This window comes from Lytechinus variegatus, chromosome 16 (genome assembly GCF_018143015.1).
Source record: "Lytechinus variegatus isolate NC3 chromosome 16, Lvar_3.0, whole genome shotgun sequence".
NCBI lineage: Eukaryota > Metazoa > Echinodermata > Echinoidea > Temnopleuroida > Toxopneustidae > Lytechinus > Lytechinus variegatus.
Window position 1 is genome coordinate 27,446,587 of NC_054755.1, and position 14,906 is coordinate 27,461,492.

The window sequence follows — 14,906 nt, forward strand, 5'->3', positions numbered from 1 at the left end:
GAAATATGTACATGTATATTCCTTAGAATCTCTAATCTATTACAAAATTATTAGGTTTTCATTTTAAAAAAGGCCTGAATTTTTGCTTGCTTGCTTCACTCACGACTTGTTAGAAATTTTGTCCTCATACAAGATGATGTGCCCTTCCAAAAGTTTGGCTCATTACGCCCCAGAATAGGGAAAAAACAGTTGCATAAATTTGCTTAAATTATATTAATTTGTTGCTATGCATGTAGTGCTGAAGAAAGACCATCAGTATTCAAAATGACAAAAGAAATACAGATAATTGCTATTAAATGCTGTAAACGTTTCAATATTTTCTTAAACATCAGTCACCATTTATTTCCCTGTATGAATAATGTTGTTGATCTACAGTACATGTATGTTAATAATAATGTAAATAATAATTATTGTTAATATAATTGAAAGTAGGAAAATAAATTGAATTCAATGGAACTAAAAATCAAATTGAAATTTATTGAATTTATTTCAATTGAAATTTCGAATTGAATTTGATGTCTATTTCTTTTTTTCATTTCCTTTCTTTCAGGAGCATTGGTTGTCGGACAAGGTGGCGCAGAAGCTGCGCACCATGCACACATCTTCCATTGGTGGTGTGGAAGACATGATTTTACTGGGAGACCTCCACGAGGCTGGCATCTTGAGGAATCTACACATGAGATATAAGGCCAATTTCATTTATGTAAGTTTCGATTTCATTTATGTAAGTTTCAATTTCATTTATGCAAATTTCAAATTCATATGCAAGTTCACTCTCTCAAATCCTGCATTTTAGTTACTCAGACTGGGGACATACCTAGGATTTCATAGATGAGGGGCGTAGACTTTTCTGATTAGCATTAAAAAGTGAGAAAAAAATGTTCCATCATTTAAACACAATGGGGTGAACTTCTAACTGAGCATTTTAATCAAAGCTATGTGGAGGAATTTATACAAATTGATGCAGAAGCTTGAGGTTCGATCCCTGGTCTCGTCTTTCGGATGGTGATGTAAAATGTTAGTCTCAGACATACATAATCATATCTGATTGATACACATCTATAAAAATGCAATTACACACACATAAATTCCTCTGAAAAGCAAACTTGTTGTAATTGAAAATTAAGGAAGGACGCACATGCCTGTTATGTTTTCATTCCCCTTTTTTTGCAATCTATGTATTCTGAGTATCAGTTTTAGTATGTTTCCATGATGCAGTATAATTATATTTGATTATATACTGCTTGTCTTCCAAGTTTTCAAGCATTCAGATATTGTCAAACATATTATGAGTGGACCATAGACAAGAGATGATGTAATTTCAATGAATCTCATTATGTATTATGATTTGACTTTGTAGACGTACACCGGAACGATCCTTGTAGCTGTCAACCCGTATCAAGTCTTGCCCATCTACATGAGGGAACAGATTGAGTTGTACAGGGATAAAAGAATAGGAGAATTACCACCTCACATCTTCGCCATCGCCGACAATGCTTACTATCGCATGTTACGAGGGCTCAGGGACCAGTGTGTCATTATCAGGTACTTGAAATTCATGTTCGTTATTACTTGTCAATCATGGCCACCTGTGAAGGTGCAATCACAATCTTAGTAAATAAAGAGGCTTTAAATAGGAGGAAATTATAATTTGTAAACAAATTTTCGGCATTACTCCTACATGTAGATATTAGGATTGCATGCTTGATCTCAAATGAAAATCATAAGTCAGAAAAAAATTGGAACAGTGGGATTCGAACCTGCCATCTACTGCTTTCCGGGCAGTGACACAATCTTCTTGTAGAATTTGCAAAGAAAGATTTGACTTCATTTTGGAGTGATTTTTTCTTCTTCTGTTCATCCTATTTATTTGTTATTTTTTAAATGCACCCACTTCAAAACAGTCGAGGGGGGTAGCACCTCTATTTTAACACATCTGTCATTAGTCAGTGTAGCCAAATTGTGTACTGGAACTTGGTGTCCTTTGTATATAAGTTCTTTGTAAATTACAAAATATAGTTGTCACTCTGTTGAATCATGGAATATTTATAAAGAGCTCCTGTTAAGTGGATTTTTATTTATAAAAAGAAATAAAAATTACCTGTTGAATGTTGACAAGGTGACAAATTGATTTATTTTCACAACTTGAAGATAAAATTGAATTGATCTATGAAACATGTTCAAATTGATTATGCTGTTTCAGACCTATACCAACCATTACGTTTTTGGCGTATTTAGTATGTTTTTGCAACCAATATACGGCAGTACGTTTTTTCTTGTAAAAATGTTTTTGTAAATAAAAAAAATTGTAATTTATTGAGAAAAATCATCTCTGAATGTCTCTATTTCATAAAACTTGCACAAATATGGTTATTTAATCAATGTAATTTCAGGTAACTTGTTTTTTTTTACAATCATTTTGTTGAAACCAGGGTGAGATATGCACATGTTTAAATGTTTTTTATTCATCTGCAAGAGCACTGCACATTTAGCTTGCATGCAGCTTGAGCATCGCAATGAACGAGAGTGCCACACATTTTATTATGAAATACATTTTTTTGGGGAAAAATACATTTTTTTTATCACAGAATACAATTGTTAATTCCCATGTTTTATTTTAGCATTATTATGGAAATAAAATGGTTTCTCATTTTAATCAAGACTGCATGCTCTGTATATTCCTATAAGTAAGGTCTGTATTAAAATAGTCAGAAGTACTTTATGCCTACCATTCATTTTACCACAGCTGCTTTAATAATCGAGGTCCCATAACACAAAGGTTAGCGATCGATTGTACGCTTGATTTTCACGATTGATCGTACAGTATAGTCAGTGCAATCAATCGTAGAAAAATGTTCTACGATCATTGCTAAGCTTTGTGTTACAGTCCCGGTCTAAAAGCTCTTCATATACATGTATATATGTCTATTGATGTGTGCCGATATTAGGATTCTATGGGAAACCCTTGCCTGGAAGAAAATCAATATTATTCTATTGATGCGGTATGATAATATCAATAACATCAGAAGCACATGTGCACTGCAGCAGCGTGTGTCCCCTAACAGAAGGGTCACACTGACCTTGTACCGGTTGTGGTTTCAGGGGCTCTGTAGACGGTTTCCCATAGCTTTCTAGTTCTAGTCATAGAAGATTATCAACAACATATTAGTCATTGAAAACATAAATGTATTGTGTTTTTATATAAATCAATTGAATTTAACATGTTCTGCAATGCTTTGAGGTTTCATGTGGTAGCAAGTACTGTACCTCTACATGTATGTGTGAAGATATTTCTTATCTAGAGTGTCTGTATAGTTACAGATGGGGGTTATTGAACCTATTAATTACCATACAAACAGATTTGTAAAATTATTTTTGTAATGCATGTGCATAAAATGTTATTTTAACAATATGGTTGCTATGTAATATGGAATGAATATGGTGGAATCAGAAACCAATGTGAAGATTATTATAGTATTGTTATGCACTTCTTAAATATGATCTCAAAGATTCTTTGTGAAAGGTACTCCATTGGAGATAGATATCTTAGTTTATTTTGTATTATTAATGATAATTATATGTCCATTTATATAGCACAGTTACTATGTGCATATACTCAACTGTGCTTTGATACTTGGTATCATATTATTACCCCGGCTGAAGCTAAGCCGCCGTATTAATAGGCGCTAAAGCATTCAAGGAATAAATCCTACTGGGTACCCATTCACCTCACCTGGGTCGAGTGCAGCACAAGGTGGATACATTTCTTGCCGAAGGAAATTATGCCATGGCTGGGATTCGAACCTGCAATCCTCTGTTTCAAAGTCCAAAGACTAATCCGCTGGGCCACAACACTCCACTAATAACCAAAATGATAAAAGTAACAGTATTTATTAATTATCATGCTATTCCTAATATAAGAATTGTTCAGGAAAGTATCTGTACTCCATAACAACAAGTAACTATGGGGACCCGTCTGTCTTTTGATAATTGCTCATTAAACATCGATATAGCCAAATCCTAAAAAAATTGCCATCTGCGCCCCTTCTACTTTTTTTCCAAATTTTCTATTGCACCCTTCTGTTTTAGCACCCTGGAACTCAAAATGTTGACTAAAATATCCGGATTTCATTTTAAACTTTTGTTTCACTTCTGTTTGTAGAATAAAAGAGAAATGATTTCATTCCTTGTTTTAATTCCAATTCAGAATTTGTGGTATGTGAGAAATCTTTCAATATTCACTATATTCTTTATATCAAATACATTTTCTGATGTTTTCTATTTTTTTCTTGATCTTTTAGTGGTGAAAGTGGAGCAGGAAAGACTGAGAGTGCTAAGCTGATCCTACAATTCTTAGCAGCAGTGAGTGGCCAGCATTCATGGATTGAACAGCAAATTATAGAATCAAATCCCATCATGGAAGGTAAATACTTTATGTCATTTGTCTCGGGCAAAAAAACAAAAACAAATTAATTTTTGGGGGCTACTTTCTACAACGTACTACCAGAATCTGCATCATTGTATAAGCATTAATATTAATATTAACATTGATATTGATATTAATATTAACATTAATATTAATTTTTTCCGACTTAGATAGACTACAACGAATTCAGAATCGTGCAGCTCGTATTATTTCAATGGCTAGAAAATATGATCATGTGTCTCCTTTGTTCAAAGAACTTCATTGGTTACCGGTAAAAAAGAGAATCACATATAAGATTGCATTGCTTGTCTACATGTCCATGAATAACCTAACACCACAATACATATCATGTCTGTTTTCTCCAGTTCAACAAAGTCAATATTCATTACGTTCTAGAACAGACCCTTTTCTTTTACAAGTCCCAAGAATGAACTCCAAGAAAGGTCAACAATGCATAGGTTTCACAGGTCCCAGTTTTTGGAATAATCTCCCTATCAGCATCCGCTCATGTCCTTCACTGTAATTATTCAAAAACAAACTAAAGACCTATTTATTTTCTTTGTAATATCCATTTGATTAATATTGTTAGCACTTGGAGAGCAGAATATTCAACATAATTATAATATGATACTGTAAAGCGCTTTTCCATGTAAACATGCACAAAGCGCTATATAAATATTAAATGTATGTATGTATTAACACTACATTCAATGGGGATTTTCCAGGGCTCCTTTGAGCATTTCGAGGGCTGATTTTCCCCAAGCCCTCTTGAAATTTGTTTGTCTGATTATTTTGTTTTTACATTTTGTGAATTTATTTTAAGTAATTTGATTTATTTTATTTCATTTTTTCTGCATTTGTATTCATAGAATAATTTTTGGTTCAAGACACAACAAACATAATTTTAGCAAAATATCAGTGTGATATTTATACAATCTGGTTGTGAGTGATCAATAATTTTTTATCATTATTTTGGTTAGTTTGCGTTCGCATTTGGAAGTTAACCTATTTTCAAAGTCAATTTATGAAGAGTTTATAGGATTATAATGAATACAATTTGCTCATATATTGTTAGATTATTTTTCTTATATTTATTGCTCTGAAGTTAATACTCAAACAATACTTTGCTCCTGTGAAAAGTATGAAAAATATATATTTTTTTAAATAAGGGAAAAACACACACATTGAAATGTAATACCAAACATATATCAAACAATGCTTGTAAATATTATTATGTTGAAGGTCCCATAAAAATGAAAAGGTCCTTAGGTGTCTTATTCCGAGTGATCAGCTATTGTGCTGTTATGCTTTTATACTTCACTCATTATAAAATCTGGATACAAGATACGAGTCTAAAAATTTTAGTTTCACTTGTGAGAAAATGTCAATTCATTTGTAAACAATCCTACAACCAACAAATACTATACCCATTGGCCTTGCCATTCCAGACATAGCATCAAATTACTTGTTGTTCCACACCCCCAGGTCAACATCATGACCTTTGACCCCATGTTGCTATGTAACTGGATGCCATCAGTAGGTTCATTGAGTGGCTCATGTTTCTTACATACCCCAAACAAACATGGGCCGCAGTGAGTGGTAAATTGATGCTGCTGAGCGCAGTGTGAATAGGGAATACTTGTTACGAGTTGGTAGCAGTAGGAGGGTCATATGCAGAACTAGTCTTCCAAGTAGTCTCGGAGAGTTTCTGAAAATTGAATGAATTTGAGACCCACTGGCTTCAGAAAATATAAAATTTCTAAGTTGTTGGGAGAAATCCATTTGTGGGAGACCTTGAAAGACATGTGGGGAAACAATCAAAGATAACAGAAAAGTGTCAAACATCACCCACATTGACCCAAATAACAGGACAGTATGGAAGAGAGCTTTCAAGGAAATACACTAGGCAAAAAAAAAATGTTTTTTTTAGGCTACTTTTTCCAACTTACATGTACTTCCTAAATCTGTAACCTTGGATAAGCTTCATGCCAATGAATGGGCTTGTCCATTGCTCTTGAGCATTTCGGGGGCTAAATTGCCCCTAGCCCCTCGTGTAATATTTTCCCTAAAATGCACAAAAAAATTCAACTTGATTCAATCTATTTTCAATTTAGATACAATGTAACAAACAAAAGTTCAAATGCTTGCATAATAATCATAGTAGGGGAATCATCAGAGCACATAACATTGGCCTTTTCTTCAAAGTGACCCATGACATAACTAATTCTTCTGAATTAAGTGTGATTTACAAGATTTTTCATTTAATTTTTCTGATGAACCTGAAAATTAGCAAAGTCTCCAATATTATATAGGCCTATATCCTGCCATCATTGCATGTATATTAAGGACAATTAAGATTAAAAAAAAATTAATAAGCAGTTTTGGAGCTACTTGTATGGGAGGGGAATAGAGGCCAAAGATGCATATTACTTGAAAGGGGAAACGTTTTGAAATGAAGACAGAATATCAGTTAAACTGCAAGGTAGTAGGTACTTTTCTTTTTTTCTGTTGTTTGTGATGGTCTCTTCCATCTTTCACATTCTGAATATATACTTAGAACTACATTTACTCAACAGGTGGCATGCCAATAGCAATCTTGTAATTTGAATAATGATTCTTGAACACAGGTGTTTGTACAGGGAACACTATCTTGGTTTCTTTTTTCCAGGCACGATGTCACCCAGTGTTGACCTGTAGCATCTCTTATTGAATTCTTTATGTAGTCAAATATTTTATTTATTAAAGAGAAATACCAGTAGTTGCAGTAAACACAGATTTCATGAGAAAGTCTGTAAAACCAGGCTTAATTGTCACTATATCATCGAGGATCTAGATCTGGTACAGTTGCATAAACTGAACTTTGTGAAATCTTGAAATCTACGCTGAAAAACGTTCACACTGAAGATCACCAACACAGATAGGCACACGTGGGACAGTGTATAATTATTACTGGAATAAAGACCCGATGGAAGTGACCGAATCCGTGCTTATTTTCCTTATTTCTCAGCAATTACACAATTTCTTCCAGAATCCTTTGGCACATATTTTTTATTCATACAAACAAACACTTGGGTGGTCATTATATTAGATTCTGTAAAAAGTCATTTTGAGATCGTTACCAAAACTGGAATTTATCTTTAAACTGAGTCGTAGTTGAGTTGCTAGAAGTTTATAAAGGTTTTAATTAATGAGATACTACATGTATGTAGAGAATCCTAGAGGCAGAAGTTGGAACAGTAAATTGCTCTTTCATCAAAATGACATTTTTTTAATTAGAAAAAATTGACAACTAATCATATTATTACTTGGGTATAAATGTACATGTTGCACAATCTCTGATAGGCTTTGATAAAATGGTATAAAGTTTAGCATTCTATTTTTGACAATGTTTATAAACCAAGATACATTGTATGGTTGTATAAGAACCAATTCATATATAAGGATACTGTGTATGCAGTGTAGGTATTCAGAATGTCATATCTTATACATGTAGTGGGTTGATGAAAACGGTTTCAAAATGTTTTATGCACTTGTGTTTGCAGCCTTTGGGAATGCCAAGACGATCAGGAATGACAACTCAAGTAGATTTGGAAAGTACATTGACATTCATTTTCAAGAGAGGGGTGTCATCGAAGGGGCAAAGATTGACCAGTATCTGCTCGAGAAATCAAGACTTGTTGGTCAGGTATGAAAACAGGATGATGATGGATGATGATGACGACGATGATGATGATGGTGGTGAGGGTAATGATGATGATGATGGTGATGATGATGATGATAGTGATGACGATGATGATGATGATGATGATGATAGTGATGATGATGACGACGATGATGATGATGGTGGTGGTGATGGTAATGATGATGATGATGGTGATGATGACGATGATGATGATGATGATGACGATGATGGTGGTGTTAGTGATGATGATGACGATGATGATTATGATAGTGATGATGATAGTGATGATGACGATGATGATGTCCTATTTGATAGACCTCTGAGGGTAAGCTTTAATTGATTTGATTTGCCCCCCCCCAGAAAAAAAATCAGAAAATTATGAACATAAATATCAAAGTATCTAAAATTTGCTTCAAAATAGATTGTAATGAGTATAGAGTTTTTTTTAGTTTGTTATTGAACAATTCTTTTCCCCTGTTAAATGTTGTCGTAGTCTTCAGTCAGGAATCCATCTAGTTTGATTTAATACTTTCTTTGTTCCTTTACAAACAGCTCAACGATGAGAGGAACTATCACATCTTCTACTGTATCCTGGCTGGTATGCCTGATCAAGAGAAGAATGAACTGGAACTCACCAAGGCAAAGGATTACCATTACCTCATACAGGTATGTACTGTATGATAAGGTAACGAGACATTTGCTCCTGCAACAATTGCTCCGGACTTTATTTAACCTGAGATGTAGGGTTAGGGTTGCTATTGGGTTTTATGGTAGGTTTAATTTGGTTTAGGTTTAGGGTAGGGTATAGTATTATATCCACGGTTGAAGTTAGATATTAGATTTGTATGTGGAATTCAAAGCAGAGCAGTTGTCACTGGAGCAAATGCCATACTGGATACTTGATGGATGTAGTAATCCCAATGGCAGCTCATACAAAAGCTATACTGGGATGATGAATAAAGTGTGCCACTAGAAGGAGCATCATGAAGTGCAGAAATGGTGATGAATAGACATAGCGATTTTGTATATGTTCGGTAAAACATGCTATGCTGAGTGCAAGTAAAAATGGTATGATATATCACATTAACATATATTATAACCAATAAATAAATAAATAATGAAGTGAATACGCCATTGGGAATAGTGTCAGATTGTGTAATATGCTATGGTCCAGCACAGGCACATATTGCAGTCAACATTCAATGATTATAATAATCTGTATTAACCATCTGAATCTTTAGGGCAACTGCATCGATTGCCCCGGTAGAAACGACCGTGAGGACTTCTCCACCATCCGGGCTGCCATGAAGGTCCTGAACTTCACCGACGACGAAATCTGGGATATCTTCAAGCTTCTGGCGTCCATCCTGCATCTCGGTAACATCAAGTACACCGCCATTGAGAAGTCCAACCTGGATGCTACAGGATTCAAAGACCACTCACAGACAGCCAAGGTGGCCAAGCTCCTAGCTGTAAGTTGACCTTGGCCTTGACAGAAGAAGGCATTGCTTCTTTCGTATTATCTTATTAAAGATTGTAAATAGTTGTAGGTTTAATTCTCTGCCACAGCACTAATTTTCCACAGCGAGAGTTTCCTCAACACCATGCTGCACTTGATTTAGGTGAGGTAAAATGTCCTGGCATGAAGAAATTCCTGAAAAAGCTGTGAGCACTGGAATCGGTAGTGTAGCTGGGTAGAATAGGAGCATCTTAAGCAATTTGTGTGCATTATATATATCATAATATGTTGTTATCATTTTGATGTTGGTTTAAGTTTTGAATTTTATCTTGCCATTAAATTGGTTTTTATAAAGGCAAAAACATATACAAAAATAATGAAGGTTTGATGATAATCCATCAAAGAATAAGAAAATGAGATTTTTGAGGATTTGATTTCTTCTGAAAAATATTTTATATGATACATGTACATTTGAATATAATGCATATAGATATGTTTCTATTGAATATTCATGAAATGTTTGTCAAATTTTGACAGAAACACTGATGAATTTCTTTCACCAGTATTTTTTAAACCAATGATTGCCATCATGATTGACCCCTTTTCTGCAGGTGAACCAGAAAGCCCTGGAAGAAGTCTTGACCACCAAGTCAACGACAGCATCCGGTGAGGTGATCATCTCACCGGTCAGTCACGCCAAAGCCATTGATATGAGGGATGCCTTTGTCAAAGCTATCTATGGCCGCCTCTTCGTCTGGATCGTCAACAAGCTCAACGTCGCCACATTCAAGGAGCACGACAGGAGTACAGGGAAGAGGGTCAGCATTGGTCTCCTGGATATCTTTGGCTTTGAGAACTTCGGCAAGAACAGGTGAGGTATTTTGTCGAGAGTGACTAACCCTAACCCTATAGTGACTAAGTACCTTCCCGTAATAGTCCTTATGCATTGACTTCATCATGCTGTCATCTTAGAGGCTGAAGCCATTGCCTTGCATGCATTGGTGATCTGCAGCTGGCACATCTCTGACAACTCTGTTTACATGTATTGCTATATCCTCTGAGGGAGGGCGCTATGAGATTATGATGTCACATGCATAGGTTTATATGAAATATAAAAGTACTACCAAGTTGAAGCCATTTTTCAAACTAAGTTCCTATTTCAAAAAGTTGTGATACTAACCAACGCCAATGTCTCTTTATGTTTTAGTAAACGTATTTTAAATCATGTGTTATCGATATCTGGATGCAATTCAGTCTCCTTTAAGCACAACACATAACCTTATTCTGTTTGATTATTGCCTTTTATTTTTTTAATTTGTCTGTTGTGGTGGCAGCGGTGGGATGTGATCCCACTTTTTCATTTCATTTATTCAATACTTCAACAATGTAGATATATACACATATAAACAGGAGTATAGATAAAGAAAATATATAAAACAAGTACATGTACTACAAATGAAAGTATTAGGAGAGGCAGAAAGGCAGAGCCTTATATTAAAAGCCAGTCTCCATAGAGATCAGAAGATTAAAATTTTACATTGTTGATTAAAAGTAGCAAAGAAAAATTAATTGAAAATAGTACATTTAAATCATACACCCATACATCAGCATACACCATTCGTCTGATTGACTGGTGTCTCACTAGCATGTTTACTATCATCCAATGAAATTGAAGGATTTCAGTAGCTTTCAACTGCTTATTGCAAATTTGTTATAACCAGTTTTGTGAAATGGCCCCCAAATTATGCAAAGCATATAATGTATACATCTCCAAGTTCATTTTCTCCTAAGTCGAACGTGTGTTTGTGGTCCCATTAGATTTGACTAAGGAAAAGTTAAAAACTATTAAATGAAGATACTTGAGAGAAGCAGCAACCAAATTCTGGAGGTTTTCAAGTTCAAGCGTTGTAGGCTTTGTGAGGTGATGTGACTTGAGCATTTTGTTGAATCATAAAGAAACTATCGGAAATTCTATCTTGGATATTGGAGCCCATCCCTAATTTTACATCTTCCTTGCAACTACATGTAACATACATTTTTCAAAAATTGTCTCACAGCTTTGAACAGATGTGCATCAACTACGCAAATGAAAATCTTCAACAGTTCTTCGTCAGGCATATATTCAAGCTTGAACAGGTATGATGTTTATTATATTTCTTAATAATTTGTTGACCATGCCTGGAGGGATGACCCTACAGGTTAGGAAGTGGTGATTTCCATCCCCACATGATAAGTACATGCATTAAATGAAAGGAGATAGACCCTTAAGATTTGTTATGCCTTTTTTTTAATTTTTCAATTTGTTTTATTTGCAACATACAAATGTGCTTTATAGAAAAAGGTTGCATTGCCTTTAAAATATCAAAATTTGAGGCCTGCATTTGTCTTTGTGATGCATATTCCAGTCAACCCTGTCTTAGTGGCCACCAACACTGTCTCCTATTGAAATGAATGTGTGTAAAGAACCTGTCAATAAAAATTATTTTTCTATTTCCTTTAGATGGCCTTAAAGGACTTTGAAAAATTTATTTATTTACTATTATATTTAATATTATTATTGCAGGAGGAATACGACAGGGAAGGAATCAAATGGCAGCATATCAAGTTTGTGGATAATCAGGAAACCTTAGACCTGATTGCTGTCAAACCCATGAACATCATCGCCCTCGTTGATGAGGAGTCTCGCTTCCCCAAGGTAAACTTTGATTCTTTGACATTTAGACCTTACCTTAGACCTTTCGTAGCCAGAAACACCTGTACTGGCCACACAGAAGTGTTGTTGGTACTAACAGAAAAGCCCTGTCACATCTTTTGGATTGTGATGCCAAACTTTGATCCAAGATGTGAATAACGTGTTGTTGCGACATTGTGCATGTAACAGGGCCTCTGTTGATAAGCACATTGTTTACAGCGTTTCTGAGCAGCCAGTACAGATGGCTATTAATAGGAAGGCTGTGCAAAGTTCTTGCAAAATATTTGACATTTATTTTGTACCTGTAGATGATGGACACAAAAGAACAAGTTCCTTTTATATTTCCATTTCAGATTTCTATTTCGAACAATTAAATGTAGATTTTGATTTTTTTTCCAGGGATCTGATGAGACCATGTTGGCCAAGCTCAACAAGCAACACTGCAAGAACAAGCTCTACATCAGCGGTGCCTCAGCAAAGGGCACCCTCTTTGGTATCAAGCACTTCGCAGGAACTGTTTACTATGAGGCAACCGGTAGGTGACCTTTACCCCTTCCTTGATACCTGCCCCCCCCCAAAAAAAAGCAGGTCTTAATTAGGGGGAGGGGCATTTCAAGGTAATGATATCCAAGTCCTTTGGAAGCACATAGGGATGTTATATCATAATGTGATATGTGCTATACAAGAATAGTGTTATTATTTATATTATCCATGTTAACTAAATATTGATGACATGCATTGATTAATTATGAATGTCCCTTAATTCTCCACCTCTTGCCACTAGGTTTCCTGGACAAGAATCGAGACACCTTCAGCCCGGACTTCATCCAGCTCATCCGCACCAGTCAGAATGGCTACCTCAAGACCCTCTTTGCCAACGACCTCTCCTCCACCACCGAGATGCGCAAGAAGTCACCGACGCTGGGAGCGCAGTTCAAGAAGTCACTGGATCTTCTGATGAACACCCTTGGACAATGCCAGCCTTTCTTTGTCCGTTGCATCAAACCTAATGAGCATAAACAACCCAATGTAAGTTCATCCAGAGTTGATTTACTTGCATTGTATTGAAATATACTTGTTGGAAAGATATTATTTCATGTATGCCGGGGTCGTAAGGCAATGGTTAGATCTGTGTATTGTCTATAAGTGGTAAGAATACTCAGTATGATAGAACATTTGTCACCAGTCCATGCACCAGATTTCGAACCGGCATTGTAACCTCCAAGCACCATACATATCACATTGTGCCAGGCCTGAGTCGTACAGATTGAGTCGTTTAACTATTGTATTTTATTTCTATGCTTCATTGCAGGACTTTGAGAGAGAGCTGGTAGTAAGACAATTGCGATACTCTGGCATGATGGAAACAATCAGGTGAGAACACCTTTCCAGAGCTGCCAAGTTGTATGGATTTTCTGTATTTAGTTCTGAGAAATGAGAAGAATACTGATAGTTTCAGGCAAAATACTGATTCCTAAGGTTCCAGTTTTATGTGTCTTCATATGGTAATTCTTTGAAAATACTGATTTCCTCACCAAAATACTGATTTTGAGCTTTTATATTACTGAAATATTCTTGTTCGGGTTGGCAGCCCTGTCTTTCTCCCTAATGAATATCTGAAGTAATGATAACAGTCGGCAGGTTTTAATAGGGTTGGTCAGGTCATGGCAAGGTTTATTAATCCTTGTCTGAATTACATTTTTTCCTTCAGGATCCGACGAGCTGGATATCCGATCCGCCACACTTTCTCAGAGTTTGTAGACCGTTATAGGATGCTGGTACCGGGTATCAAACCATCTCAGAAGGAGGATTGTCTCGCCGCTTGCAAGAAGATCGGCAAAGCATTCCTTCAAGGTGAAGATTGGCAACTTGGACACAAGAAGGTCTTCCTAAAGGTATGAAACTCTGAATGTTAACATTGAAGGGGAATTCAACCCAAATTAAAAAGTTGTTTTCAGAGGAAAAAGAAAATTGTGACAAGTAGATGAAAGTTTGAACACTATCGGACAAATAATAAGAAAGTTAAGAATTTCTAGACGTTGTAAAAATCGATAATCACTCTACCCATTAAGACTTCAAATTGGCTGCATATGTGATGTCATAGTGATGTAAGACCATGACCACTCTTCCATGTACTCCAATACATAAAATAGCTAAAATTGTCTTTTTTTTTCAAAGATTTTAATTCCTACCTTGTTTATATTTTGATTACTGCCCTAGGGATATATGTACTTAGGAAAAAATCACAAATCCCTGATAACTAAGTACATGGCCTATGTGAAAGTTTTGTCATAAAATGATTACCCAGTTGCCAATTTGGAAGTTACACAGTCTTAGGGAACCTAATTGTAAAACAGCCAAAATTTTTAATTGTTATTTGCCTGTTCATTCTGTTATACTTATTTTTTCTCCTCACAAAAAAGTTTATGACCAAGGTTGGATTTCCCTTTAAGCTTGATATTCAGGTATTTTTAGGCCCTTTATTGAAAAGCACATTAACTAACAACTCAGCATATCCCACCGCTGCCACCAATAATATATTCTTAGATTGAAATGAATCTGATTTAATCAGACAGTAGCAATGATGAGTTATGGTTTCTGTGGATTGGGTAGAATGCAACATCCAGACCTACCCTGATGATGATTA

General features: G+C 35.4%; 1 protein-coding gene across 2 annotated transcripts in view; it reads left to right on the plus strand.

Moving 5' to 3' along the window:
- Positions 1–14,906, plus strand: part of LOC121429434 (myosin-VIIa-like) — an 80,551-nt gene that overhangs the window by 32,122 nt on the left and 33,523 nt on the right. For both annotated transcript variants that reach the window (XM_041626427.1, XM_041626426.1), the window contains exons 4-16: positions 551–703; positions 1,361–1,545; positions 4,302–4,423; positions 7,969–8,111; positions 8,661–8,774; positions 9,350–9,580; positions 10,179–10,438; positions 11,625–11,703; positions 12,131–12,262; positions 12,659–12,794; positions 13,044–13,288; positions 13,572–13,633; positions 13,971–14,154. In XM_041626427.1, coding sequence (XP_041482361.1) covers positions 551–703; positions 1,361–1,545; positions 4,302–4,423; positions 7,969–8,111; positions 8,661–8,774; positions 9,350–9,580; positions 10,179–10,438; positions 11,625–11,703; positions 12,131–12,262; positions 12,659–12,794; positions 13,044–13,288; positions 13,572–13,633; positions 13,971–14,154 — 2,046 coding nt within the window. The remainder of the gene's footprint in view (positions 1–550; positions 704–1,360; positions 1,546–4,301; positions 4,424–7,968; positions 8,112–8,660; positions 8,775–9,349; positions 9,581–10,178; positions 10,439–11,624; positions 11,704–12,130; positions 12,263–12,658; positions 12,795–13,043; positions 13,289–13,571; positions 13,634–13,970; positions 14,155–14,906) is intronic.